Source organism: Arvicola amphibius, chromosome 1 (genome assembly GCF_903992535.2).
Source record: "Arvicola amphibius chromosome 1, mArvAmp1.2, whole genome shotgun sequence".
Classification (NCBI taxonomy): Eukaryota; Metazoa; Chordata; class Mammalia; order Rodentia; family Cricetidae; genus Arvicola; species Arvicola amphibius.
In genome coordinates, this window is record NC_052047.1 from 122,200,303 (window position 1) to 122,223,171 (window position 22,869).

General features: G+C 44.8%; 1 protein-coding gene across 8 annotated transcripts in view; it reads right to left on the minus strand.

Moving 5' to 3' along the window:
* Positions 1-22,869, minus strand: part of Dnah3 (dynein axonemal heavy chain 3) — a 235,906-nt gene that overhangs the window by 211,200 nt on the left and 1,837 nt on the right. For 6 of the 8 annotated variants that reach the window (XR_006020847.1, XM_042055422.1, XM_038346132.1 and 3 more), the window contains exons 1-10: positions 17,647-18,794; positions 16,946-17,120; positions 16,112-16,301; positions 14,112-14,307; positions 9,478-9,603; positions 8,507-8,702; positions 6,493-6,672; positions 2,734-2,870; positions 531-636; positions 167-345 (exon numbers count right to left, since the gene is read on the minus strand). Coding sequence is in view for 7 of the 8 variants with exons in the window: in XM_042055422.1 (XP_041911356.1) it covers positions 167-345; positions 531-636; positions 2,734-2,870; positions 6,493-6,672; positions 8,507-8,702; positions 9,478-9,603; positions 14,112-14,307; positions 16,112-16,301; positions 16,946-17,120; positions 17,647-17,831 (1,670 nt within the window). In the remaining variant the exon portion in view is untranslated. Of the gene's footprint in view, positions 1-166; positions 346-530; positions 637-2,733; positions 2,871-6,492; positions 6,673-8,506; positions 8,703-9,477; positions 9,604-14,111; positions 14,308-16,111; positions 16,302-16,945; positions 17,121-17,646; positions 18,795-19,829; positions 20,050-20,558; positions 20,664-22,869 lie in introns of those variants that run through there. The other 2 variants (XM_038346167.1, XM_038346141.2) reach the window with 2 other exon arrangements.

Below are 22,869 nucleotides of genomic sequence, written 5' to 3' on the forward strand. Positions count from 1 at the left end.
CTATTGCTTTTCTGCCTTCCCAGGCTAAAGGTCCAGGTGGGATACCATACCCAGTTGGCATTTATGTGGGTTCCGGGAATACAAACTCTAGTCCTCACACTTGTGTGGCAAGAGCGTAATCACTAAGCAATCTCTACAGCCCATTTTTTTCCTCAGAAGTTTATACCTGGTATTAGTTTCCCGGTTTACATCCACTTGATAATGAATCAGACGGTCTTTAAGATTTTGGGCTCGTTCACAGAGGTCATGATTTAGGAACAAGGCATCAAGACAGAACATGGCCAAAGGCACGGTAATGTGCATGGACGCAATTTCATTTCTCCTCTTTTTTATGCTATTGATGCTCTATAGAAAGAAGTACATTCATAGTTCAATTGTAATTAGAGTCTACCCATTGCCCCTAGCTTCCCCCTTGGTCAGCACTAGTCCAATACTGAGCTTGTGCTCATTGCAATCCATTGATTGCTCAGTGGATTGACTGTACCACACACATGTCATCAGGGCATGAAACTGTTAGTGGCATCTCCTACCGTCACAAAATCTTCAATCTCGTGATTTTTATTCAGGAATTCGGTGATGCCTTGCTCTGCTGTGTTATCCAGCAAGTCGTCGTACTTTTTGTACACATTCAGGTATCTTTCGTGTTGGAGAACATAAAATGAAGCACACAAACATAAGTCAATGAGTTGGATAGGCAAGGGCACAACTAAAATAAGGCATATTTAAAACATAAACTCAGGCCAAGAAGGAGAAATAGAATAGAAATATAGCTGAAAATCCAGGATTTGGGCTTCTAATTCCAATTTTGTGACTTCCTTGTGGCATAAATTTAGAGAAGATACTTAGCTGGGTTTCCTCGACAGGGCTTCTCCGTGTAGCCCTGGCTGTCCTGAAATTCATTTTGTAGACCAGGCTGGCCTCAAACTCAGAGATCTGCCTGCCTCTGCTTCCCAAGTGCTGGGATTAAAGGCATGCACCAACACTGCCTGGTGGGTTTTTTTAAGTTGTGTTTTTATTTTAAGTGACTATAATAAGGCAAATTTTATAAGGTTATCATAAACCTTAATTATAGCAAAATAAGTAGAACAGTTATTACTATCCTGGCATAAATGTGCAATGAACACCAGCACCCTGTCTTCCTTCTAACCCCAAGTTCTTGCCTAGTTTTAAGATGAAAATTTGGAATTAAGTAATCTGTGGCATATGAAGTTAGGTCCATCTGTTTTCAGATCATGTAGGAATGACTGGACAATTTTCTCTCAACTGGAGGATGCATCTAGAATGGTTTGACTTAAGTTAAGTTTGAATTAACATCAAGTTGGTACTGAGTAACTATGAGGGGTGGCTTGGTGGAGCCCCAAGGTACCCAGGCAACCTGACGGACACTCTGAGACAGCAGAGAGGCCAGGACGCGGTCCGTCTGGAAGAAAGTGTATATATAAGACCCATGAGCAGGGAAGCCCCCCACCAATAAAATGCATTGAGGTGGTCTTCCAAACACTAGGCTGCTTTCTACATAGATTAATCGATGTTCTCAGCTGAAGTGATTTTGCCCTGCAGGAGGGTTTTGGTCACATCTGGAAACACCTCAGTTGCCACAGTGGGGCAGTTCCTCCTGGCATGCCATGGGCATAGCTAGGGTTCTAGTATACACCCCACAGATTGTATACACACAGGGCAGTTCATATCCCCACAACATAGAATTCTTCCCACTGAAAATGTGCAGTAAATACATTTTCACCAGTTTTATTTGGTGACAAACTGTGATCACGTTCACTGGTTTAGGGTGATCTCACAGTGTGCATGCAAAATTGAAGACGCCTTTAGAGTTGTGTTGGAAGCTGTCCTACCCTCACCAGAAACTGTTGATTGAGGCAATTCACAGGTTTCTCTCTGTGTGGTGGTACACTATAGTGATATGTTATTTGTGTTTAAATAAATAAAGCTTGCCAGGGAGTGGTGGCACACACCTTTAATACCAGGACTCAAGGCCACCGTGGACTACTTGAGATTGAATCTGTCTAAAAGAGAAATAGAGCTCACACAAAGATGATCCCAGCACTCAGGAGTCCCACACCTTTAATTCCAGCATTAGGGAGGCGGATACAGGAGTGATGTGGCGGGGGAGGGGGAGAAGTGCTCAGTGCACTTCTGAGCTGAGGACAGGATCACCCCTTTGTTTGAGTCTTGGTAGAGGTAAGAACTCTCTAGAGGCTTGGCTGCTTTGCTTTTCTAATCTTCACCTTGAACCCCAATATCTCTCTCTGGGATTTTATTAATCCTGCTCCAGTATACACCTGCAGTCCTGCTACTCGGGAGGCAAAGGCAGGAACAGCATGATTTTGGGGCCAGGTTGAGCTACACAGTGAAAACCTGACTTGAAAACAAACAAATGCCTGGAATACACAAGTTTCACAGCAGAAATATGACTTTGTTGCCCCGTATCTCACAGAATATTGTTTTTCTAAATTCTAGAAATATCCAAATATATCTTGACCTGTGGCTTTCAGGGAGCAGAGCAAGATCTGCAGCTGAATACTAGCATTTGTATTTATTGCAGCCTAGTGTGAGAAAGTTACACTCTCCTGTCTGTAGAATGGGGATAAAGTCATAAGCAGGTAAGCCCTGGCCATTGCTACTCTATGTGTGTTTTGGGTGTGTGGGGACAGGGATAGCTAAGGACAAACACTCAAAGTCCATCTAAGTTATAAAGCTAGAACTAAACCAACTTACTTGTGAGGTCCAACTTGATTTTTCTTAAATACCTCAAAAGTATCATTCACAAAATCAGAAACAAGGTTTTCTTCAGGGTCAACAGTTCCGAGGATCAGGTTATAGCCTTTCAGCTCTGGGAAAAGTATAGATTCCACCTGAAGAGCAGAAGGCACTCTTAGATGTAAGACACGCACAGAAACTAGAAGGCAGAAGGCGGCAAACAGGCTCTTGCGGTGGACTCTTTTCCAGGGACACCACTTGTATTTATTTTTTCTTGGCTAGTGGTAGAACTAGCCAAGAACACCCTGCTATCCCCAAACTCTCCAAGCCTTTCAGTGTGTGTGTGTGTGTGTGTGTGTGTGTGTGTGTGTGTGTGTGTGTGTGTATTCATGGGCTTGGCTCCTGCAGAATCCTTCTGGGACTCATTACCATATCTCAGGGCCCTCTCTACTTTGCCGGCCTCGGCAAAGACCTTCAGTCTTCAATCCTAGGCTCCATGCCTTATAAATCACACATCTGCTTTTGACAAGACAGTAGCAGTTGAGGAAGCATGGGAACAGGTGCAAATGACCTTGGTTCTTTTTGGGTGACCCAAAGGCTTTAAAACTGATGGAAGGCAACTTCTTTGCTGTGACTGTGTTCATAGACAAAGCCTGAAAGCAAGAGACAAGACTGCCATTGGCCCAGGGCCTGGGCAAAAGGGCCTGGGGAAGTATAGCTGATAGCCCAGGTCTTTCAATAGCTCCCATGTGGACCGGATTTTGGAGCTTGTGTTGGGAAGAAGTCTCTAGTCAAAAGAGAAGAGAAATTCTTGTGGGCTTGAATGTGGAGGTTCTCCTGTGCGGTGTGGACACTGTGGGCTTGAATGTGGAGGTTCTCCTGTGCAGTGTGGACACTGTGAGGTGGGAACAAGAATGAGTCTGTCCTATCCAGGGAACTGTTATTTTCTGCCTCTCCTCCTGGCTCTCTGATTCTTCACTCCTCCGTCTCCCCACCATGTTCCAGGCTTCCTCCCGTGTGCTTCGCTGGTGTTGGCATTCCCTGCAATGCCCAGTGAGTAGATTCTGCCACAAGGGGAAAGACTGGCCCAGCACCCCCTTTTCCACAGTCACAAAGACACGCGTCTCATTATGAGCGGAATACAGGAGAGATTCAGGGGGAGCTGGAGAAGGGCAGTAGGGGGTGGGTAAATCCTATTTCATTGTATACATAGGTGAAATTCTCAAAGAATGAAAAAATTAAAAAGTAAAGGCAATGTAGTGGTAGGGCTAAAACACTCATGGAAATTCTATCTATTACATTTCCCCTCTCATTTTATTCAACTTTGATTTCTGCATCTCCTTCACCTCCTTTGTTTCATCCTAGATTACATCAGCCTTGTCCTCCTGGACGGTACTGATAAGACCAATGCCCCATAGTATTTATTTTGGTTTCCTTCAGTACCTCCTTCTCAGTGACAGGCTTCCTTTTTTGCAGCTCAAATGTTCTTTATTTTCTAAATTATTGCTGGGGTCTGGGGAGATGGCTCAGCGGGTAAAGTGCTTGCTACACACACACACACACACACACACACACACACACACACAGGGACCTGAGTTTGAGTCCCCAGCACCCGCGTATAAGCTGGGCACAGTGTTGCATCTGTAATTCCAGCGCTGGGGAGGCAGACGGGTAGAGTTCATTGGCCCACAGGCCCTATCTGCATTGAAGAGCTTCAGATGCAGTGGAGACTTCTGTCCCCAAAAAATAACACGGGAAGAGATTAGGAAGACAGCTGACATTGACCTCTGTCCTCCACAGACATGCGTACACATGCATGTGTACTTGTACAGACATGTGTACACCCCCATGTGAACAAATGCATGCAGCACACACACGCATGCACGCACACACCACGTTTGTAGCTGTGTTTCACCTTGAAATGTTTTCAACTTATTGTATCCATGATGAGGTAAGATGTTGGAGATTATTCGTCTGCTGATAGTTATATGTATGTCATAGACATTTAACCCAAGGGACTATGGTTAAAATTTTACAAGTCAGTTCCAAGAGGAAAGCCCGAGGTTGTGGGAGAGGGAGGGAGTGCCACAGGCATCCCTAGACGAGAACTCAGCACCCGTGGGTTCTTCCCATAGTCTAATAACTCTAGTTGTGTGGAAACAGGGCTATCTTTCCAACCTGGCACAAACTGACCCATGAGGGTGTCATTTTGGCATCGTAATCCACTCCCTCTGGTACCAGTTCCTGCTGGGCTGTTTGCAGTACTGGCAGTCTCTCCAGCCCCAGCTGCTTGTTAACACTACCAATCAATAGCAGAGAAACAGACTCAGGGAGTATGTACTTCATGTGTCCCCAGCCCTGCACTTATCTCTTCAAACCGTAGTCTTCTCTTTCATTTCCTCGGAGGGATGTTGCTTGTAGGAGAGGTTCCACTTCCCCTCTACACACTCATTTTCATGTTAAACCAAGCTTGGCTGACATCAAAACTCCAAGCACAGGGATTACTGGTGAAGCTGGACCCTTGGTGTCATAGATTTTCCTACAAACCTAAGCTCTCTCTCTCTCTCTCTCTCTCTCTCTCTCTCTCTCTCTCTCTCTCTCTCTCTCTCTCTCTCTCTCTCTCTCTCTGTGTGTGTGTGTGTGTGTGTATGTCTGTGCATGTGTGTATGTCTGTGATGTGTGTCTGTATGTCTGTGTGTCTCTGTGTGTGTTACATGTATGTGTATGCACACATCTGTGCACTCATGCATGCACTTTTTTTGCATGTGTGTCCCCTTTCCCATTTCATCCAACTCCATTTCATTTCTGTCTGTGTGGCACACGCCTGTGTATGTGGAGGCCGGTGGTTGAAATCATGTGCGTTCTTTTCTTGCTTTCCACTTTGCTTTATTTGAGACAGGATCTCTCTTTCACTGACTCTAGAGCTCACTAGTTCTGCTAGACTGGCTGGCCGGCAAGCCCCAGGCCTTTCTCCACCTCTTCAGTGCCAGGCTGGTAGACACATGACACCACACCCAACTTTTAAATGGCTGCTGGTGACTGCATCTAGGTCCTTCTACTTGTTTGACAAACACCTTACCGACCAAGTACCTTCTCAACTTCAAACCTCAGCTTCAGCTCGTGTGTGTGTGTGTGTGTGTGTGAGAGAGAGAGAGAGAGAGAGAGAGAGAGAGAGAGAGAGAGAGAGAGAGAGAGAGAGAGAGAGAGTCTCATAGGTTGATTCCCTATGTGGAACTAGACATGGGTTTCCTTTTCACGTCTCCCACCCAAAAGATGTTAGGTCACATGGATATCCGGCCTAGTAGACAAAGTTTACTTTCATGCATCTAATTTGATAAGTAATTCTACTCTGGAAAGAAAACTGTGAAGAGAGAGACACGATAGTAAGTTTTCTTTGTTTTTGTTTTTTTGTTTTTATCTCCCTAGAACCCTATAGTGGTGAATAAACCCACTGAACCTCAAAACAAAATGAGATATATTTTGTAAAAATTTTTTAGCAGATTCATGCCAGCTCATCTGCTATAAATTATTAACTCACATTGGATGACTTGGGAATTATCTATCTTGTGTCAGGCAGCATACAAAGGCAGGGAATTAGGGAGGACACAGAAAAGACCTAGATAATCTTCCTGAGGACAAGAGGGTGGATTGAGGATGCATCCCAAAGTGAGATTGCCTAACTGAACACCACATGGACTGCAACTGTGCAACCAGCCACTTGATTGTTTATTCAGTGCGGAACAAAAATATAAATGAATTATTAGGCAAATACCATACCTTGGGGATTCCATCAGAATTCTTAATGATTTCCAAGAAGGAATTCTTTATTAATTCCCAGCAATCATCAAAAGTTGGGTTGAAGACAATGATAGGCTCACACACTTCAAGTTGAATCATGATTAGCTGAGGTATAAAGAAATCCATTTCTTGGTAAGGTTCCTTAAAATCGTTTCCATCCTTTGGGAAACAAAAGATATATCAGACCTCACACAGAGCAGCCACCGGAGAGCACAGGGGTGCCGTTATCCATTCATAGTGCTCCCTTAGCACCGAGAAAGGGCGCCAGTATGCTTAAAATTGAGTCTGTCCTGCCAGGAGTTTATGCTTTCTTAGTTCCCAAGAACTTTGCACAAAACAGTTTGTTTTAATCAGTGCCACCTATGCTCCAACTTCTAAATCCTTCCTGCCCTTCAAAACTAGCACAAAAGAATCTCCTCGAGGAAGTCTCCTTCACTTCTGAATTTCCATAATTCTACTTCTGTCATGTTATTTTGTCTTTCACTCAGGAGACTTCGTACCCTCCCCTTACCTTGTCTGGTCTAAACTTGAGAGAAGGACCTATGTCTTATTCACTTATTTTCTTCAAAATGTCTATGACAGTCATTAATACCAAGTAGGTCCTTAACAAGAACATATTGCCTGACTCCAAAGGAATGAATATCTGTGTCCTTTAAAAGGCAATGTCCTTGAGCACATGGTGCATTTCAGTCAAAATGTCAACTTCCTCATGACAGAAATATTGCTGAGAGACATCCTAAAGACTCTGTGAAACCGAGCAGCACGAGATCCCTTTCATAACTGCAGTGCTCAGTCCTCACAGGGCAGCTGCAAAAGCTTGGCCAAGTCGTTGGCTCGAGAGCTTCTCAGACTGTCTGAGGGAAGACTGGAAGTGTATCGAACACAAATTTCTACTTCCTTCAAACAAATATGTCCCTTCTCTCTCTGTGTGGGATTTTACAGTGAGATTTCATCCCTCACATGGGATGAAGTAAACACCTCTCTCCTTTCTGCCTCACACAGAAGATGCGCCCATGATTGCTCTGGAGTGGTCCACTCAGGGATCATTGCAGGCCAAATTCAACAGCAGTAGCTTTTAAATCCTTCGAGTAACTAACAGAAGTTTGCCTGCCCATGTTTCTACTTCCTGATGCTGGGATAAAGGCATGAGCCACCACCTTTACTTTACTTTACTTGGGAAAATACTTAGAATTTGACCTTTTTAAAATTAAGGAATTAAAAAATATTCATTATACTTCTATTATTATTTTTATTTATGTGTGTTGGTGTTTTGTCTGCATGAGGATGTTGGGTACTCTGAGACTGAAGGAATAGACAGCTGTGAGCTGCCCACGTGGGTGCTGGGGATTGAACTTGGGTCCTCTGGAAGAACAGCCCCATCACTATATTTTTGAAGGTGAAATTATGTACACAGCCCAAAATTTCAGACACTCTCCCTTGATCTCTGGGCTGTCTAAATCTAGGGGAGCATTTAATGCTTTGAAAACCTGGGTTTCATGCTTTCTGCTTTTATTTCTCTTTTACTGACAGTTTCACGAGGCTGTTAACTAAACCAAGCTAAGCCTTGTGAACCTGGAAGTTCTGTCTCAGAGACCAAACAACAAATTACTACTAGGAGTAAATGTATAAAACATCTCCTAAATGCTAAGCCGAAGGTCAAAAGCAAATAGTCTCAACTCCATTTTTGTAGCAAAAAGGACGCAAACAAGTGTCTTTCCCCGCCCTCAAAGAGGTACGTATTCCATCCTGTGCAGTCACTCTTTCACTTCATAAGAAAAGTCGCTGAAAATTTGCTTCCATATATATATATATTTAGTAGTGGGTCACAATATGACAGAAGTTTGCTGTGCATTTAGAAAAGATAAAGTCATAGTCACCCTGTGTGTTCTACTCAGAATTTCACCTTCTAGCCCGGATCCCTGCCCAGAGCCTACTTGAGTTCTACCTAGACTGTCTTCCCTGGAGAGAGCTGGGTCTGGACTCCCCCACGTACCTTGTGTATCATGAAGAAGGAAACGAGATCCTTGAGAGATTTAATGACCAACTCCCTGAGCTGGAGGGACATAAAGGAGGCAACGGAAGCAAAATATTCCTCAATGTTTCGAGAGGAGTCATAGTCACTCTTGGGAGCGAAGCGGACCCAGTGTTCCTTCTGTGAGGTAAAAAGCTGGGCACAGGTGGGGATCCACCTACAGGGACCAGAGAACGGCAAGTAAGTGGCTTTCTGAGCTCTCTGGGCCTAGAGGACTGCTAAAGCCCCCCTCTGGCTGGGACTAACTTTCCAGAGAGGACTAACTGAGGGGAAGAATGAGAATGTGCAGTCCCACAGGCCGAAGGCTCAGTTAACAGAGCAAGAAGGAAGAAGTCTGCTAGCACGTTCTGCCTCTCTGCTTCCTGACCACCATGTTGTGAGCCGCTGGGCTCACACAGACCTACCCCATCATGACGGACAGACACCTCTGAAAGCATGAACTGAAATCTTTACTTCCTGTGTTGATTTTCTCTGGAATTTGTTATAGCAAAAGATTGTCTGATTAATAGACTTGCCACTCAGTCATTTCTGTTCTGGATATATAGTTCTGTATGCATTTGCTAAAGGAAAGAAGTTCTCTAATGTCACGAGACCCCCTAACTTTGGACCTTGAAGCTCTTTGTTTTGGGGTCAATACAAGTTATTCGAGCAAATTGCCTCATCGCACCGGGAGACTGAGAGAATCTCAAGGAAGAACCAAATAAGAGTGATGTCATAACAAAGCATAGCTCTGAAAAGGCAGTGGGAGTGTGGGAGGGAGGGTAGAGAGAGCAGTTGCATAAGAGGTTGCTAGAGGATAGGACATGGCAAGAAGGTATCATAGGAAGTCAACAAATTTCATGCCACTCCCAGAGGGGAATCAGCTCCCATTCTGGGGCATTTTCAATCTTTACAGTGCTGGGCTGAAGCCCAGTTCTGTGGGAGATACTGACTTGCTGAGAAGAATCTGCCGTGCCTCCTGGCAATGCTTCCGAATCACATCCTGGTACTCATTAGGCAGCAGGGGCAGCTTTCCAGCCAGTAAATCTGCTGTTCGAACAAACCTGAGGTCTTTAAATCTGCCAAAAGGGAGGGGGAAATGCCAGCGTGAAAGACTATTCCATCCTGTGGGGCAAGCTCAGAGGACACGTGTTCTCATTGTTTGAACCCTTGAGTTAGAAGAGCACCTTCTAAAAATAGTGATGATGAGTGGTTTCAGAGGATGGGCGGATAGTAGGGGTGGGTAGAGAAGAGCAGAAAGTAATGAAGACCCCATACCCTTCCTTTCCTTTTGCTCTCCAAAACAAAACATTGGTGTTGGTTAACTAAGAGCACACCTGTCTAATGTTGCTGCATGGAACAGTGACAGAGGCCACCATTCACTTCTGCTCCATAGGCCAACCATGAGTGTCTTTCCTTGGGTGACATCTTGATTTCTAAGCTAAGATCATTCACTGACCTAGAATTCACCCAGTAGGCTAGGCTGACTGGCCAGCAAGCACCAGGGACTACCCTCCCCCGGCAGTCTCCCTACCCCATTTCTAGGATTGCAAGCATGTGCCTTCATGCTGTTTTTTCACATGAGTTCCGGAGGATGAACTCGGGTCCTTATGTGTACACTCAGCTGACTAAGCCATCTCCCCAGCTTTGCTGCCTAGAATTAGATTGAACTTGCTTTGATCTTGAACCATACCGTAACTCACCCTGCGGGCAGGTTTACCGCACTCCCCTTGTGTTTCTGTGTTTATGCCATGTAGACACTCTGAATGTTTGTTGAATGAATGACTCATCATCCTTCCAACATTGCTCCTTTTTTCCCTTCCCCTTCTCTGGATCCAGGGAAGCTCTGCCGCTTCCCAAGCCCACAAGGTCCACCGTTTCTCTTTCCAGCATCCCCTCATCCATAGGTTGGTCCTTAAGTCATCCCCATTACTTCTCAAACTAGATTTTTGCCCAGTTTCCTAAGCCAATCCCAGGGCTAACTTCTTGATGTCATCATCTGTTTTAACGATCCATCAGACATGGCCACCGCCTATGGCCCTTTTAGGTGGGGGTGGGGAATTTAAATGTGTTTGTGTGCGACCGAATACAAAGCACTTCTAGGAAGGGGGGACCTGAGAGCCTGACTCACCGCACAGACAACCAACGCTGGTATGGCTCATGTCTCCGCCTTACTCATCTTTAATTAAATTCTAACAAACTTCTCTCATTGGTGGAACCAGCTTCTCTACTCTTCCCTCAGACCCATCTCATTATAGTTCCCAAATCCACAAACTTTACCAATCCCAAAGACATCTCAGCTCATTTCTCTCCTCTTAGAAGTTTTCAAGTTGAATAGTTGGGGTCACACAGGAAAACCATGATACAGTTTCCTGGACATATCTTCCTCCTTGCTGACTTGGTGCCCCTGACTGTCTAATGAGCTGAAATGAGTCATTAGCCTGACCTTTCAGTGAACTTTCCCTTCTGATGCATGCCCTTTCTTGAGGATCCCATTTAAAAAAAAATCACACACTCTCTTCTCCCCCAAATAACCAATAGAATGGATCAACAAAATATGATATAGCCAAACTATGGAATATTATTCAGTCATAAAAAGAAACGTCATTACTGATGCTTGCTTCTCTGCGAACAGATGTTGAGGACATCGTGTTTAATTGTGACACCAGACACAAAGGCGTACATAATAGTATGTGATTCAGTCTCTATTACACATCCAGCACCTGCAGGTCTACTGAGGCAAAGATTAGTGGTTGCCAGGGGCTGAAGGGCTGGGCTGAATGTGAATGACAAAAATATCCTTGAATTAGAGAGCAATGCAGGTGGCACAGACTTGTGCAGTACCTCACTGTGCATACACTTTAAAGGGGTAGGAGGGGCGGTTTGAATGAGAATTTCCTCTATAGGCTCGTGTATTTGAACACTTGGTCCCTAGTCAGTGCCACTGTTTGAAAGTGATGTGGAATACTGAGGAAGTGGAGAATTCCTCGAGGAAGTTCATTAATGGGCTGGATGGTTTTATGTCAACTTGACACAAGCTAAAGTCATCTGAGAGGAGGGGACCTCAATTAAGAAAATGCCTCCATGATATCTACCTGTAGGGCATTTTCTTAATTAGTGATCAGCGGGGGGGGGGGGGGGGGGGGGGAGGGCCTAGCCCATTGTGGGTCGTATCATCCCTCAATTGGTGGTCCTGGGTTCTATAAGAAAACAGATTGTAGTGAGCCGCGTGGTGGCTCAGCGTGTAGGGCGCGTGTGGGTGCGTGCGCGTGTCCGCGAGTTCGAATCCCGTGTGTGTGTCGTGTGTGCTGCTTGTGCCGACCTGGCGCGCGAGTGTATAATCCACGCCGCGTCTTGTGGGGAAAAAAAAAAGAAAAATAAAAAGAAAACAGATTGAAACTCTGAGATTCCATCTTACACCTGTAAGAATGGCCAAGATAAAAAACACTGATGACAACTTATGCTGGAGAGGTTGTGGGGAAAAGGGAACACTTCTGCATTGCTGGTGGGAGTGCAAGCTGGTACAGCCCCTTTGGATGTCAGTGTGGCAATTTCTCAGAAAATTAGGAAACAACCTTCCTCAAGACCCAGTAATATCACTTTTGGGTATATATCCAAAGGATGCTCAATCATGCCACAAGGACATGTGCTCAACTATGTTCATAGCAGCTTTGTTTGTCATAGCCAGAACTTGGGAAACAACCTAAATGCCCCTTGACTAAAGAACGGATAAGGAAAATGTGGTACATTTACACAATGGAGTACTACACAGCAGAAAAAAATAACAATAGCTTGAGTTTTGCAGGAAAATGGATGGAGCTAGAAAACATTATTTTAAGTGAGGTAACCCAGACACAGAAAGACAATTATCACATGTACTCACTCATAGGTGGTTTTTAAACATAAAGCAAAGAAAGCCAGCCCACAAACTATAATCCCAGAGAACTTAGACAACAATGCAGACACTAAGAGAGACTTACATAGATCTAATCTACATGGGAAGTAGAAAGTAGAAAAAGACAAGATCTCCTGAGTAAATTGGGAGCATGGGGACCTTGGGGGAGGGCTGAAGGGGGGGGGAGAGGCAGGGAGGGGAGCAAAGAAAAATGTAGAGCTCAATAAATATCAATAAAAAATGTATAAAAAAGAAAAGAAAACAGGTTGAGGAAGCCATAAGGAGCAAACCAATAAGCAGCACCCCTCCATGGCCTCTGCATCAGCTCCTGCCTCCAGGTTCCCGCCCTGTTTGAGTTCCTGTCCTGACTTCCTCCAATGATAAACAGTGATAGGGAAGAATAAGTCAAATAAACCCTTTCCTCCTCAACCTGCTTTTTGGTCATGTGTTTCTCTGCAGCAACAGGAACCTAAGGCGGTCACTATGGATGGGCTTTGGGAATCTCTAGCCTCACCCCACTTACTCTTCCCTCTCTTCCCTGTGTGTACGACATGTGATCGGGTAGCTTCCTGATTGTGCTGACATTCTTCTTTGACTGTGGGCAGGTCTTCCCTGCCATAATAAGCTCTATCCTTCCGGAACCACAAGCCAAAACAAACCCTTTCTTCCTTAAGGTGCTTTCAGTCATGACATCTATCACAGCAACAGAAAAGGAACCAAGACAATGAGTTTTACAGCCGGTCTTTCATCTCTGTGGGTTCTGCCTGCTTGGATTCAACCAACAGCATGTGGGAAATATTCTGAAAAAAAAAAAACCCTGCTTTTGTACTAAACAGGTACATATTTTATTATTGAAATTATTTCCTAAACAACCCCTTATGACAAAGTATAAGGGAAAGTAGGAGACTTATGAAAATACTAGAGTATTTTATATAAGGTGCTTGAGAGTTCATGGACCATAGTATCTGGGGTCCCAGAAACAATCTCTATGTACAACAAGAGACAACTGCATATCTTGAGTTTTGAAATTTGAAAGAAAAAAGGGGTCTTCTCATCTAGATTCCTATAATTTGGGAGAGTGAATATAATTATTCATAAGTACAACTGAGAGACCATAGCTTGCCAAATGAATTTCACAAAGAAAAAGAAAGAGCCCAAACCTTCATCCATCTCAGAAGTAGAGGCAGATGAGTAAGCAGAGAGTTGTAATGTATTGTGACGGTGCTACAAGGCAGGAAATGGGGAATTAATTCTCCTTGGCCTCTTAAGTCATATCAGGTACTAAGTACTTTGTGCTGAGTTACTAATTCCTCTTACCATCCCTCTGAAGTAGCAACTCTTATTATTTCAACCTTGGAGGCCAAGAAAGCAGGGCCCAAAGATGGAGTTCACATACCCATCTACCCACAAAGCAGAGCTAAGATTTGGAACTTAATGGCTCAAAATGTACCCTGTTTCCCTCCATGCTCCAGGGCTTTCAGACAGGGAAAATGTATTTCTGGAATGCATAGGAGGGTTCCTTATACCTGTAGGTAGGTTCACATTCACAACCCATATGCTTTCTGTCTAGGATCTTTGATGGGCCCTCTCCATTGCAGAACAAGAGCTACCCTCACTATGTTGTACTTAAGAAGATCATTTAGCTACTGAACAATGAAGAAAGGAACCCAAAGGCCAGGAGCCAAGTCTTACTCTGCAAACCACAGTTCTTTGAGGTTGTACATCATGGGGTTCACTGTGTGCAAATGTTCCTCATTCCACTTCTTGGCGCTCTGGTAGACATTGTGCCAGGGCACAGGGGCCCGGATCACTCTGTGAGGAAATAAGCGGGGGATGCTCTCAATGAACAGCCTTTTCTTCTCCATTGGGTCCATGAGGATGTAGTCAACTAGAATGGAGAGAGAAGGCACTCTATCAGGCAGGGTCTTTACACATCCTCTACTCCTAGCATTCAGACACTTAGAACGGAAGTGAGTATCTGTCCATTTCCACCCGGCAATGCCTCCTCAGTGGCCAGGTCAGAGGTAACCCATGGGTGTGACTTCCCTGGAACCAGTGTGACTTGGCAGTGAAGAGTACTTGGACTCTGAGGGTGAGTCCCGCTTATCCTGACAGTGCTTTCCTTAGCATTTGCTGGACTCCATTAGTGATTAATTGACTTCGCTCACCAGGATAATTACACAAACATGCATCAACACAGTAAGCAGCACCAGATACTTACAAATGGAGATTTAGATAGCAAATGTGTTTTGTTAGGAAGAAAGATCGGTGTTATCTTGGTAGGGTCACAATTAGGCTGCACCATGAAGAATGCATATGAGCGTCTTAGAGGAAGGACACTGGGGACAGAGGGATGTTGTGTGTGGAGAGAAAGTGTCAGACCGTCTGCTCAAGGAGCTGAGAGCTATGCTGTGTAGACACATCAGCTGCAATGGTGGCACTGAAGGTGTATGGCTGGAAAAGCAAGGAGGAGCCAGAAGCGAAAGACCTCACATGTCTATTCTTAGATAGGCTCTGTGTGACAACAAAGAGCTATTATACTGACCTCGTTAGAAAGTTAGGAAAACAGAAATAGGTAGACATTTTGGCAAAAGCGTCATAACAAGGCAGAAAACCAACAGGGTCACTCTTTCCCTTCCTCTCTCCTATCATCTGCCATTAAATGCTTCCCAGTGTGGTCGACTGTGTGTACAGGACATTGGGTGGGCTTGGGACAGAGGGAGACAAAGCGATGCACCCATCACTATCCAAAAGCTCACAGTCTAGAAAAGGAGTCCAAAGTGACAGAGGTGAGAGGGGAACAGCAGAGAGACAAAGGCACAGTGGGACGTGCCAGCCAGGATGAGCTGAAAGTCAGGGGGCTAGGACCGCCAAGGGTGAAGGGACAACCGAGGGGACAAGAGAAGAGCCACCGAGGAGAAGGGACAGGGTTCCCACAGTGTAATTAATGTCTGTCTGTCACATCTGAGCCTCCTGGAGCTAGCCACCCATGCTGAATGACCTGCTTGGCTTTACCCAAGATGCACATCCACTAAACCAGAATCTGCGTATTAACAAGATCTGCACAGGCACGGCTATGCCAAGGTGGTTAGTTCAAAGGGAAGCAGTAGTGATGATGATGAGGATGGGGGGACATTTGAATTAAAAGTCACATGGTATTTTGGGGTGAGTTCAGTGAAGTCAGGGTGGGAACTGATAAATTGATCATGTGATAGTTCATCCTGATTGTCAGTTTGCTTAGATTGAATGATGCCCAAGAGATTAGTATGGTACTCTCCTGGGTGTGTCTGTGAGGATGTTTCCAGAGGTGATTGACATGCGACCCAGTAACTAAGGATATCGACAGAGGCCGTCTAATAGGATGGAAGCCTGGATAGAATGAAGGCCAAAGGAAGAAACCTGCTAGCACACACATGCTCTTGCTCACTCTCTCGGTTTGCTGAGTGGGATGAGCTGAGCAACACACAGATGGCACCACATGCCCCTGCAGGGATGTTCTGCGCCATCACAACCCAGAAGCAATAGGGGCAGCTGACCATGTCCCCAGACCCCTGAAGCCACGAGACAAAATGAACCATTCCTCCTCTGAGCTGATGTTTCTGGCTGTCTCATCACAGCAACAGCAAAGCAACGGGCACAGAGGAAAGGCAGGGCCCTCCACAGGAGCTCCGTGCCCACAAGCCCAGCCTTACCGATGCTTTTCATGAGGCTAAAGTAATAGTCTCTTTCCTTCTCAGTCTGAAGCGCGACCTGCAGGGGTTCCAGGGCTGGGGTTGCCAGCAGCACCTTAGGAATCAATTTGTAAATCCGCACCATCACCTCCTCGTCCTCGGGGGCAATCATGTCTTTCCGGATGCCGTTGGTCAAGTAGTAATAGTATCTCTTCCATAAACAAAGCAAGAAAAAGGTCATGACCAAGTGGCGGTGCCCACCTGGTCCACCCAACCAGCCAAGCAGCCGAGGGTCGCGGTTCACACAGCAGCCATCCATCCATGCAAGCCTTTTGTCTCTTGCCACTATGCTTCTGAAGCCAGCCACTTCACACACACTGCATGTGACAAGGTCACAGGCAGGTTCTTCTGCCCGAAGAAGACAACTGCTCAGCTCTGAGTATTTTAGTTTTCTTAAGAAGAGCTGGAGATCTACCTCATTAGGCATTTCCCCTATTTTTATAAAACACACTTACAGGCTGCATTTTGCTAGCGGTTGATAGGGTTGCCAGAAAAACCACGGAACACAGCTGGTTTGCTCGCACACACACAAAACACTGTCTTCATTGCTTATCTGAAATTCATATTTAACTGAGAGTCCTTTCTTGTTTTGCAAGAGTTTGGCCACCTCCCCCCCCCCCCCATGGGCTGCCATGTGCCAAACTATGTGTTAGGGACTCACAAGCCCCAGTTCCTAAGATTTCTGGGCTTCCGTATTCTGTTACCATTCCCCAGGTGACTCTGACATCCGCTGCTTCAAATCACTCAGATGTCAAGATGCTCTCTCTCAAGTCGGGGGCCACAATAAGAAAGTACCTCCAGGTCTAACTCCGACGGCTTTTTCTCTTTACTTTCTATTTCCATCTCCTCTTGCAGCATCACATCCATCTGTTGCTCTGGACTCATGGGTCTGCTTCCTGAGTGGACCAGCAATGGGTCCATGTCACTCTTCTTGGACAAGGAGCACGACTGTTTGCAGGCCATCGGCATCCTGAAAGGTTGGAGCAGTCCACTCTTAGGGTCCCACCGAGACACTCTCTTTGTCAGATCTATTTCCCCAAATCTGAGGATTGCCAGGGACACCTACTCCGCTGTGTCATCTAGTGACATCTGATGTGTGCCCCTTGGATGACCCAGATGTGCAGCATGTCACATACTGTGAACACTGGCTTTACTCAGCTCATTAACTTACTTTTATATAGACCCTTGAAAGACCGGTGGGGAAAATGAACTCCTGGGTATCTGACAAGGCTTTGAAGTCAAGAAGCAGAATATGACTTATTAATTTATTTATTTATATTTTTTTAGATTTTTCAAGACAGGGTTTCTCCATGTAGTCCTGGCTGTCCTGTAACTCACTATGTAGAGTGGCTGGCCTTGAACTCACAGAGAACCACCTGCCTCTGCTTCCTGAGTGCTGGGATCAAAGGTGTGTGCCACCACTGCCCAACTTTGCAGAATATGATTTAGCTCAGCTCAATTTCTTCTATCCCATGGCATCCATAGTGACACCTTACCCGGGAACATCCTCTTTGCATTTAAAGTACTTCATTTTCTTCTTAGCGGGCTCTGATGAGGCTTTAGATCCTGTGTGAGAGTAGAGAAAGAAAGCCATCAGGGAAGGGAAGCCTGGAGCCACTCTCTGTCTGCAAGGATGGGACCCTTGGGAATGGTCTGAGGGAATAATAAGGGGAGTGGACATGGTAGGGCAGGATGCAGGGTGCAGTCCTTTGTTTTGTTATTTTTGTTCTATTGTTTTTTTCCTTTGTTTTAGTTCTTTTGAGAGAGAGAAAAAATAGAGATTTGGATAGGTAGGGAGGATGGGGGAGAAGAGATGATCAAACTGATCAAAATATATTTTATGAAATTTTTTTTAATAGGAAGGAAAAAGAATACAGCGTTTCTAAACCAGGATGAGCCCTCATCACATACTGAATGTGTTGTCTTTCTTTTTTACTTTAGATTTTTCCAGTTTCCAGAATGTGATTAAAATATTCTGTTGTTTGTAAGCTATTCAGACCATGCACTTTGTTATGGAAACTCAAACAGGCTCAAATGAGAATCATGGTATTAGCAATTAGAGCACCAAGCCTAAGTTTCTAGGTGAGATTTTGTACACTGGGTATTTAATGTTTGCTCTATGTCCTTGAGGCAGTAATATGCAAGGTAACATCCTAAGGACATGCATGTATATTCAACCAACGAGCATCACTGGTGAGAACTCCTTCAAGGATCCCTCCAAATGATATTCTTAGGGCTAGCACCATAAAAAAAAGAGATTAAGGAATTAGGGGAAAAAACCACAATAGAAATGTTTAGAAATCTGAAAATGGAAAGAAGCCGCAACCGCTGCTCGTTAGTTTTAACCGTCAAGGTGATACCGTCAGGAATCGCCTGGAGAACAGTCTTAGTGGGGAATTATGTAGATCAGGCTGGCCTGTGGACTTATCTGTGGGGGGTTGTCTTGATTGTTGGGAAGACAAGCCCTAAAGGTGGGGAGCCCCAGGACTGGTTCTGACCTGTGTAAGAGTAGAGAAAGCTAGCTAAGTATGCAGCAGGCAAAGATCCATGTTTTGTTCTCTCTGTTCTGACTGTGAAAGTTACTGCCTTGACTTCCCCATCATAATGGACTGTAATCTGGAGTTGTAAGCCAATAAACCTTTTCATCCCCTAAGATCCTTTGTTCGGGGTGTTTTTATCACAGCAACGAAAATAAAACTAGGATCCACACACACAAAAACCAATCAAACAAACAAAAATCCAACAGCACTTTCTAGACATGATGTGTTAAAATATTGAGCAAAGTTGAGGAGAAAATTAGTGAGTTGAAAGATAACAGTTGAAGAATTAACTTCTGTCACAGAAGGGAAAGTGGAAATATGCAGGGGTTTGAGACAGAGAACAGATTGAGGGTCTCCAAAGTATATCTAATAGAAATCACAGACGGGTTCTGTAAGCAAACATATGTATATGTGGTGGGATGAAATGAGTTCATGTCTGTGAGATGTGGTAAACAGCTTCCAAAATGGGTCCCACTCCCCTGATCTCCGCTTCATGATAGGACTTTGGCATGACGCTGGACCTGGTGATTCACTTTTAACAAACAGACTATGGTAAATGTGATAAGATGTCAGTTCTAAGGTTAATTTTCAAAATCTTTCTGTGGTTTCTGAGGTACTGTCTCTCTCTTGCTTCCTCTTTCGCTGACTCCAGTGGAAGTCAGAAGCCATGAGAGAGTCCGTGTGGTGAGGAGTTGGTAGTGACAGCCAGCAGTCAACAAGAACTTAAGAATGTGCACAAGCTTGGAAGAGAATTCTGTCCTGTGTATTTCAATGACTATGGTCTTGCCTGCACCTTGATTTCGTGACTGTGGGAGAACTTGAGCTTGAACTACCCAACTAAGGCAAATGCAGAGATCTCACCTGTAGAAACAGGGAGATGATGAATATGATTTGATTTAAGTCACAACATTTTGGAGTAATCTACAATGCGGACAACAGTAGTTTAAACAGTACTGGTGCTTGCAAGTGATGCATAAACTTTAGCCATGTTAGGAATTTCCATTTCATAAGTGGAGTGAGTGAGGCTCTATAAAGATTCTAGGTCCAACAAAGGGCATAGCCAGGATAAAAACCCAGGAGTAGAAGCTTCATTTCAAAGCCCCATCCTGCACAAGATATGGCATATTGGTTGCAAGTACCTGGTATCCCATGACTGGCCTTGTCCCTAGGGACATTGATGGTGACTGGTTGGTAGACCTTCAATAGGTCTTTCAGCTTCATGTCCCGGGCTGTCAGAGAATAGTTGTTGCCGATGGAGTCACTGGGTCCACGGTGGCAGTCCTGCTCTTTGAAGGGCACAGCCTGGGTCCAGGCTGTACGTTGCATCAAGGGGGGATAAAAGCTGTGAGACATGACAGTCTGCAAGGAGAGCAATGTGAAGGAGATGCCGTCAGAGGCATCTCTGTGAGCCTGGGCTCCACTGCCACGGAGATGGAGTTGCACATACCGGATGCTATGTTTCTATCCTCCTTACACCTGGGGAAATACTTCGTGCATGGCTACTTCTCTGCCCAGTGAAAGATTTCTGAAGCCAAGGAAAACAGCTGGTGTTCAACACCACTGTTATTCTTTATGGACCTGGTGGCAAGAGGCCTGGAACTGCTCTCCTTCGACGGCTGAAGATGCTGACTTAGAGTTCTACAATACAGCGGGTAAATGGCAGAGCCAGATGCAAACACGCTTTTATTCTAGCACAAACCTCTGTTCTCATACCGCTCTAGTGTCTTCTGGTGACAGAACGACAAGACTTCTTAGTCTCACTTGCCAAGACTGTTTGCCTTCACTAAAACCCAAAGGAATGCATACACAGGCAAGGTATGTTCCCCAGTTCTTCCTCAGCAGAAGAGCCGGCAGCCAGGGGTACTCACCTCATAGAGTTCTGACGGCTCCTCATTTGCAGACGCAGGCAGAGGGGGCAGCTCTGGCCTCGCCTGGGAGTGGCTCATGTGATGTATGGAGTCATTTTTGTCAAGCTGCGGGAAACAGAAACAAAGCTTCTCTTCAGGAACTGGGAGAGATTTCTGGTCCCCTGGAGAGGGTGAGAACTGCAGAGGTTCCTGGGAGTCTGATGCCCACAGTGTTGCTACTCAGGCCCCTCCATCCATTACACACGAATGCTTCAGTTTTTAAATCGTTAGTCTGTCTGGTCTGCAACACCTCCTCCTTGTCCTTTCCTTCCCGGACAATCTGTTCATTTTTCTACCCTTCAGGAAAAGCCTAAGCTTTGAGTGTACCTGCTGCCCAACCCTGGGTAGGATTACATGGGAACTTCCTTTCATTTGTATTCATTTAGTACTTGTATTAGCATTATTAATAATTAATGTTATTTATAATTAATTATATTTATGTATAAATATAACACATAATTATATAATGACGTATAATCATATAATTAATTTAATTAATATAATATTAATGATTAATATAATTAATTAGTATTAGTATTTTGTCTAGTAGCTGTATTAGTATTAGTATTATTAAGTGTGTGCATGGTGTGTATGTGCACATGCACGCATTATGTGGCCATCTGTGCCATGGAGTGTTGTGTGTTGGAAATCAGTGGACAATTTTGTGGAACTGATTCTCTCCTTCCACTTTGATGTGAGGTCTATGGATTGAACCCATGTCACCAAGCTTGCAGGACAAACTCCTTCACCTGCTGAGCCACCTTGTTGGGCCCCCCAAAGTGGATAGCTTCTTAAAGTTGACTCTTGCATTTCACACATACAGTGTTTTGATTAAAAACCTACTCAGGCAATAGCTTGGCATCTTATGTATGTTGAACAAGCATATAAGCAACTCCCTGCGATTTACTTTTTAAAAAGGTGGGTGTGTGAATCACCCTTTCATTGGTGAGTGTACATTTGGGTGTGAGCCTTCCACAGTCTCTCTTAGTTCCCGTGTGCCTCTCCTGAACAGAGCTGGAAGTGGCTAGAGGCTAAACAGCATTGCATGAGGCTTTTGTCTGAAGCCTCAGCCCCATTGCAAAAGACAAGCATTTTATCTGAGGCTGTGACAGAGATAGTGCTGGGCTGATGTCCAGGAGGTTCTGCTGTTCTTCACTTTCAAGACAATTTAAAGCATTTTTCAAGAGGCCAATGCCAGCTCTGACTTTAACCCTAGGATGTGACTTTGGACTAGCTCTGATATCAGATGAGACACTGTGGTAGAGATTTCTTTACTTGGGTCTGCAAAATTATGGCGGGCAAGATTACTGGTGCTGGCTGGGGTGGAAGAGGGACATAGGATTCCCTATTAGCCATGAACCACCAAACCTGACTAACCCTTCACTGATAACCTCTAACCCCCATGAACTCCCCTGGAACGCCTGTATCATTAAATAAACAATACTGTCTACCCAAATGCCAAATGATTGCATGTCAGGCATGCAAAACCTTTTTTTTTTGGAGGGGGTAGTCCCATTCTAACTGATCAAACCAAGAGTCAGAAGAATGGTATGTAAAACGCTCCAGGCACACGAGAGGCAGACTTGTCTTCTAGGGCAATAGCTTTTAAATGTGCATCACCCATTACCCCAGACATGTCAGGCAAGAACCCCTTACATGGCAAATTATTCTAGGTAGGTCATGGGACCAAAAATTAAATGAGAATAGAAAAAGTTATGATCACAGATGTACTTGAAGCTTGAGATCTTTGAATGCATGGAATGGGTTGGCTGATCTCATAGCCCAATTCAGTGTTTTCCAAGGACTGTTACCAATGGTGGGCAATGGATACTTATTCAGAGTAGAGCTGCTTGGTCCCCACCTCAGGCCCGATGCTCCTGAGAACCAATGATCTTATTGTTTTCATCTTATAGAACTTGGTATACTGACTTCTATTTTTATTGTTGAATTATTGACTTTTTTTGAGATAGGGACTTATAACCCAGGCTGGCCACAAACTCAAAATCCTCCTATCTCAGCCTCCGAAGTGTTGGGGTTTCGGTCACGAGCCATCATACCCAGCTTTAATACACTGGTCTCAATCACTGGCAGCCTCTCTGTTCTCCACCTCAGTCTCAAGGACCTGAGAACTAACCAGTTATCTCCAAGAATTGCCTCTCTTCTGACTGAAATCCATGCCAGATCTGCATCAGTGAGGGGAACAAAACAGGAATAACCCCAGGATCAACTGGAAATGGATCTGGCCATCCAAAGCAGGTACAGTACCAACCAA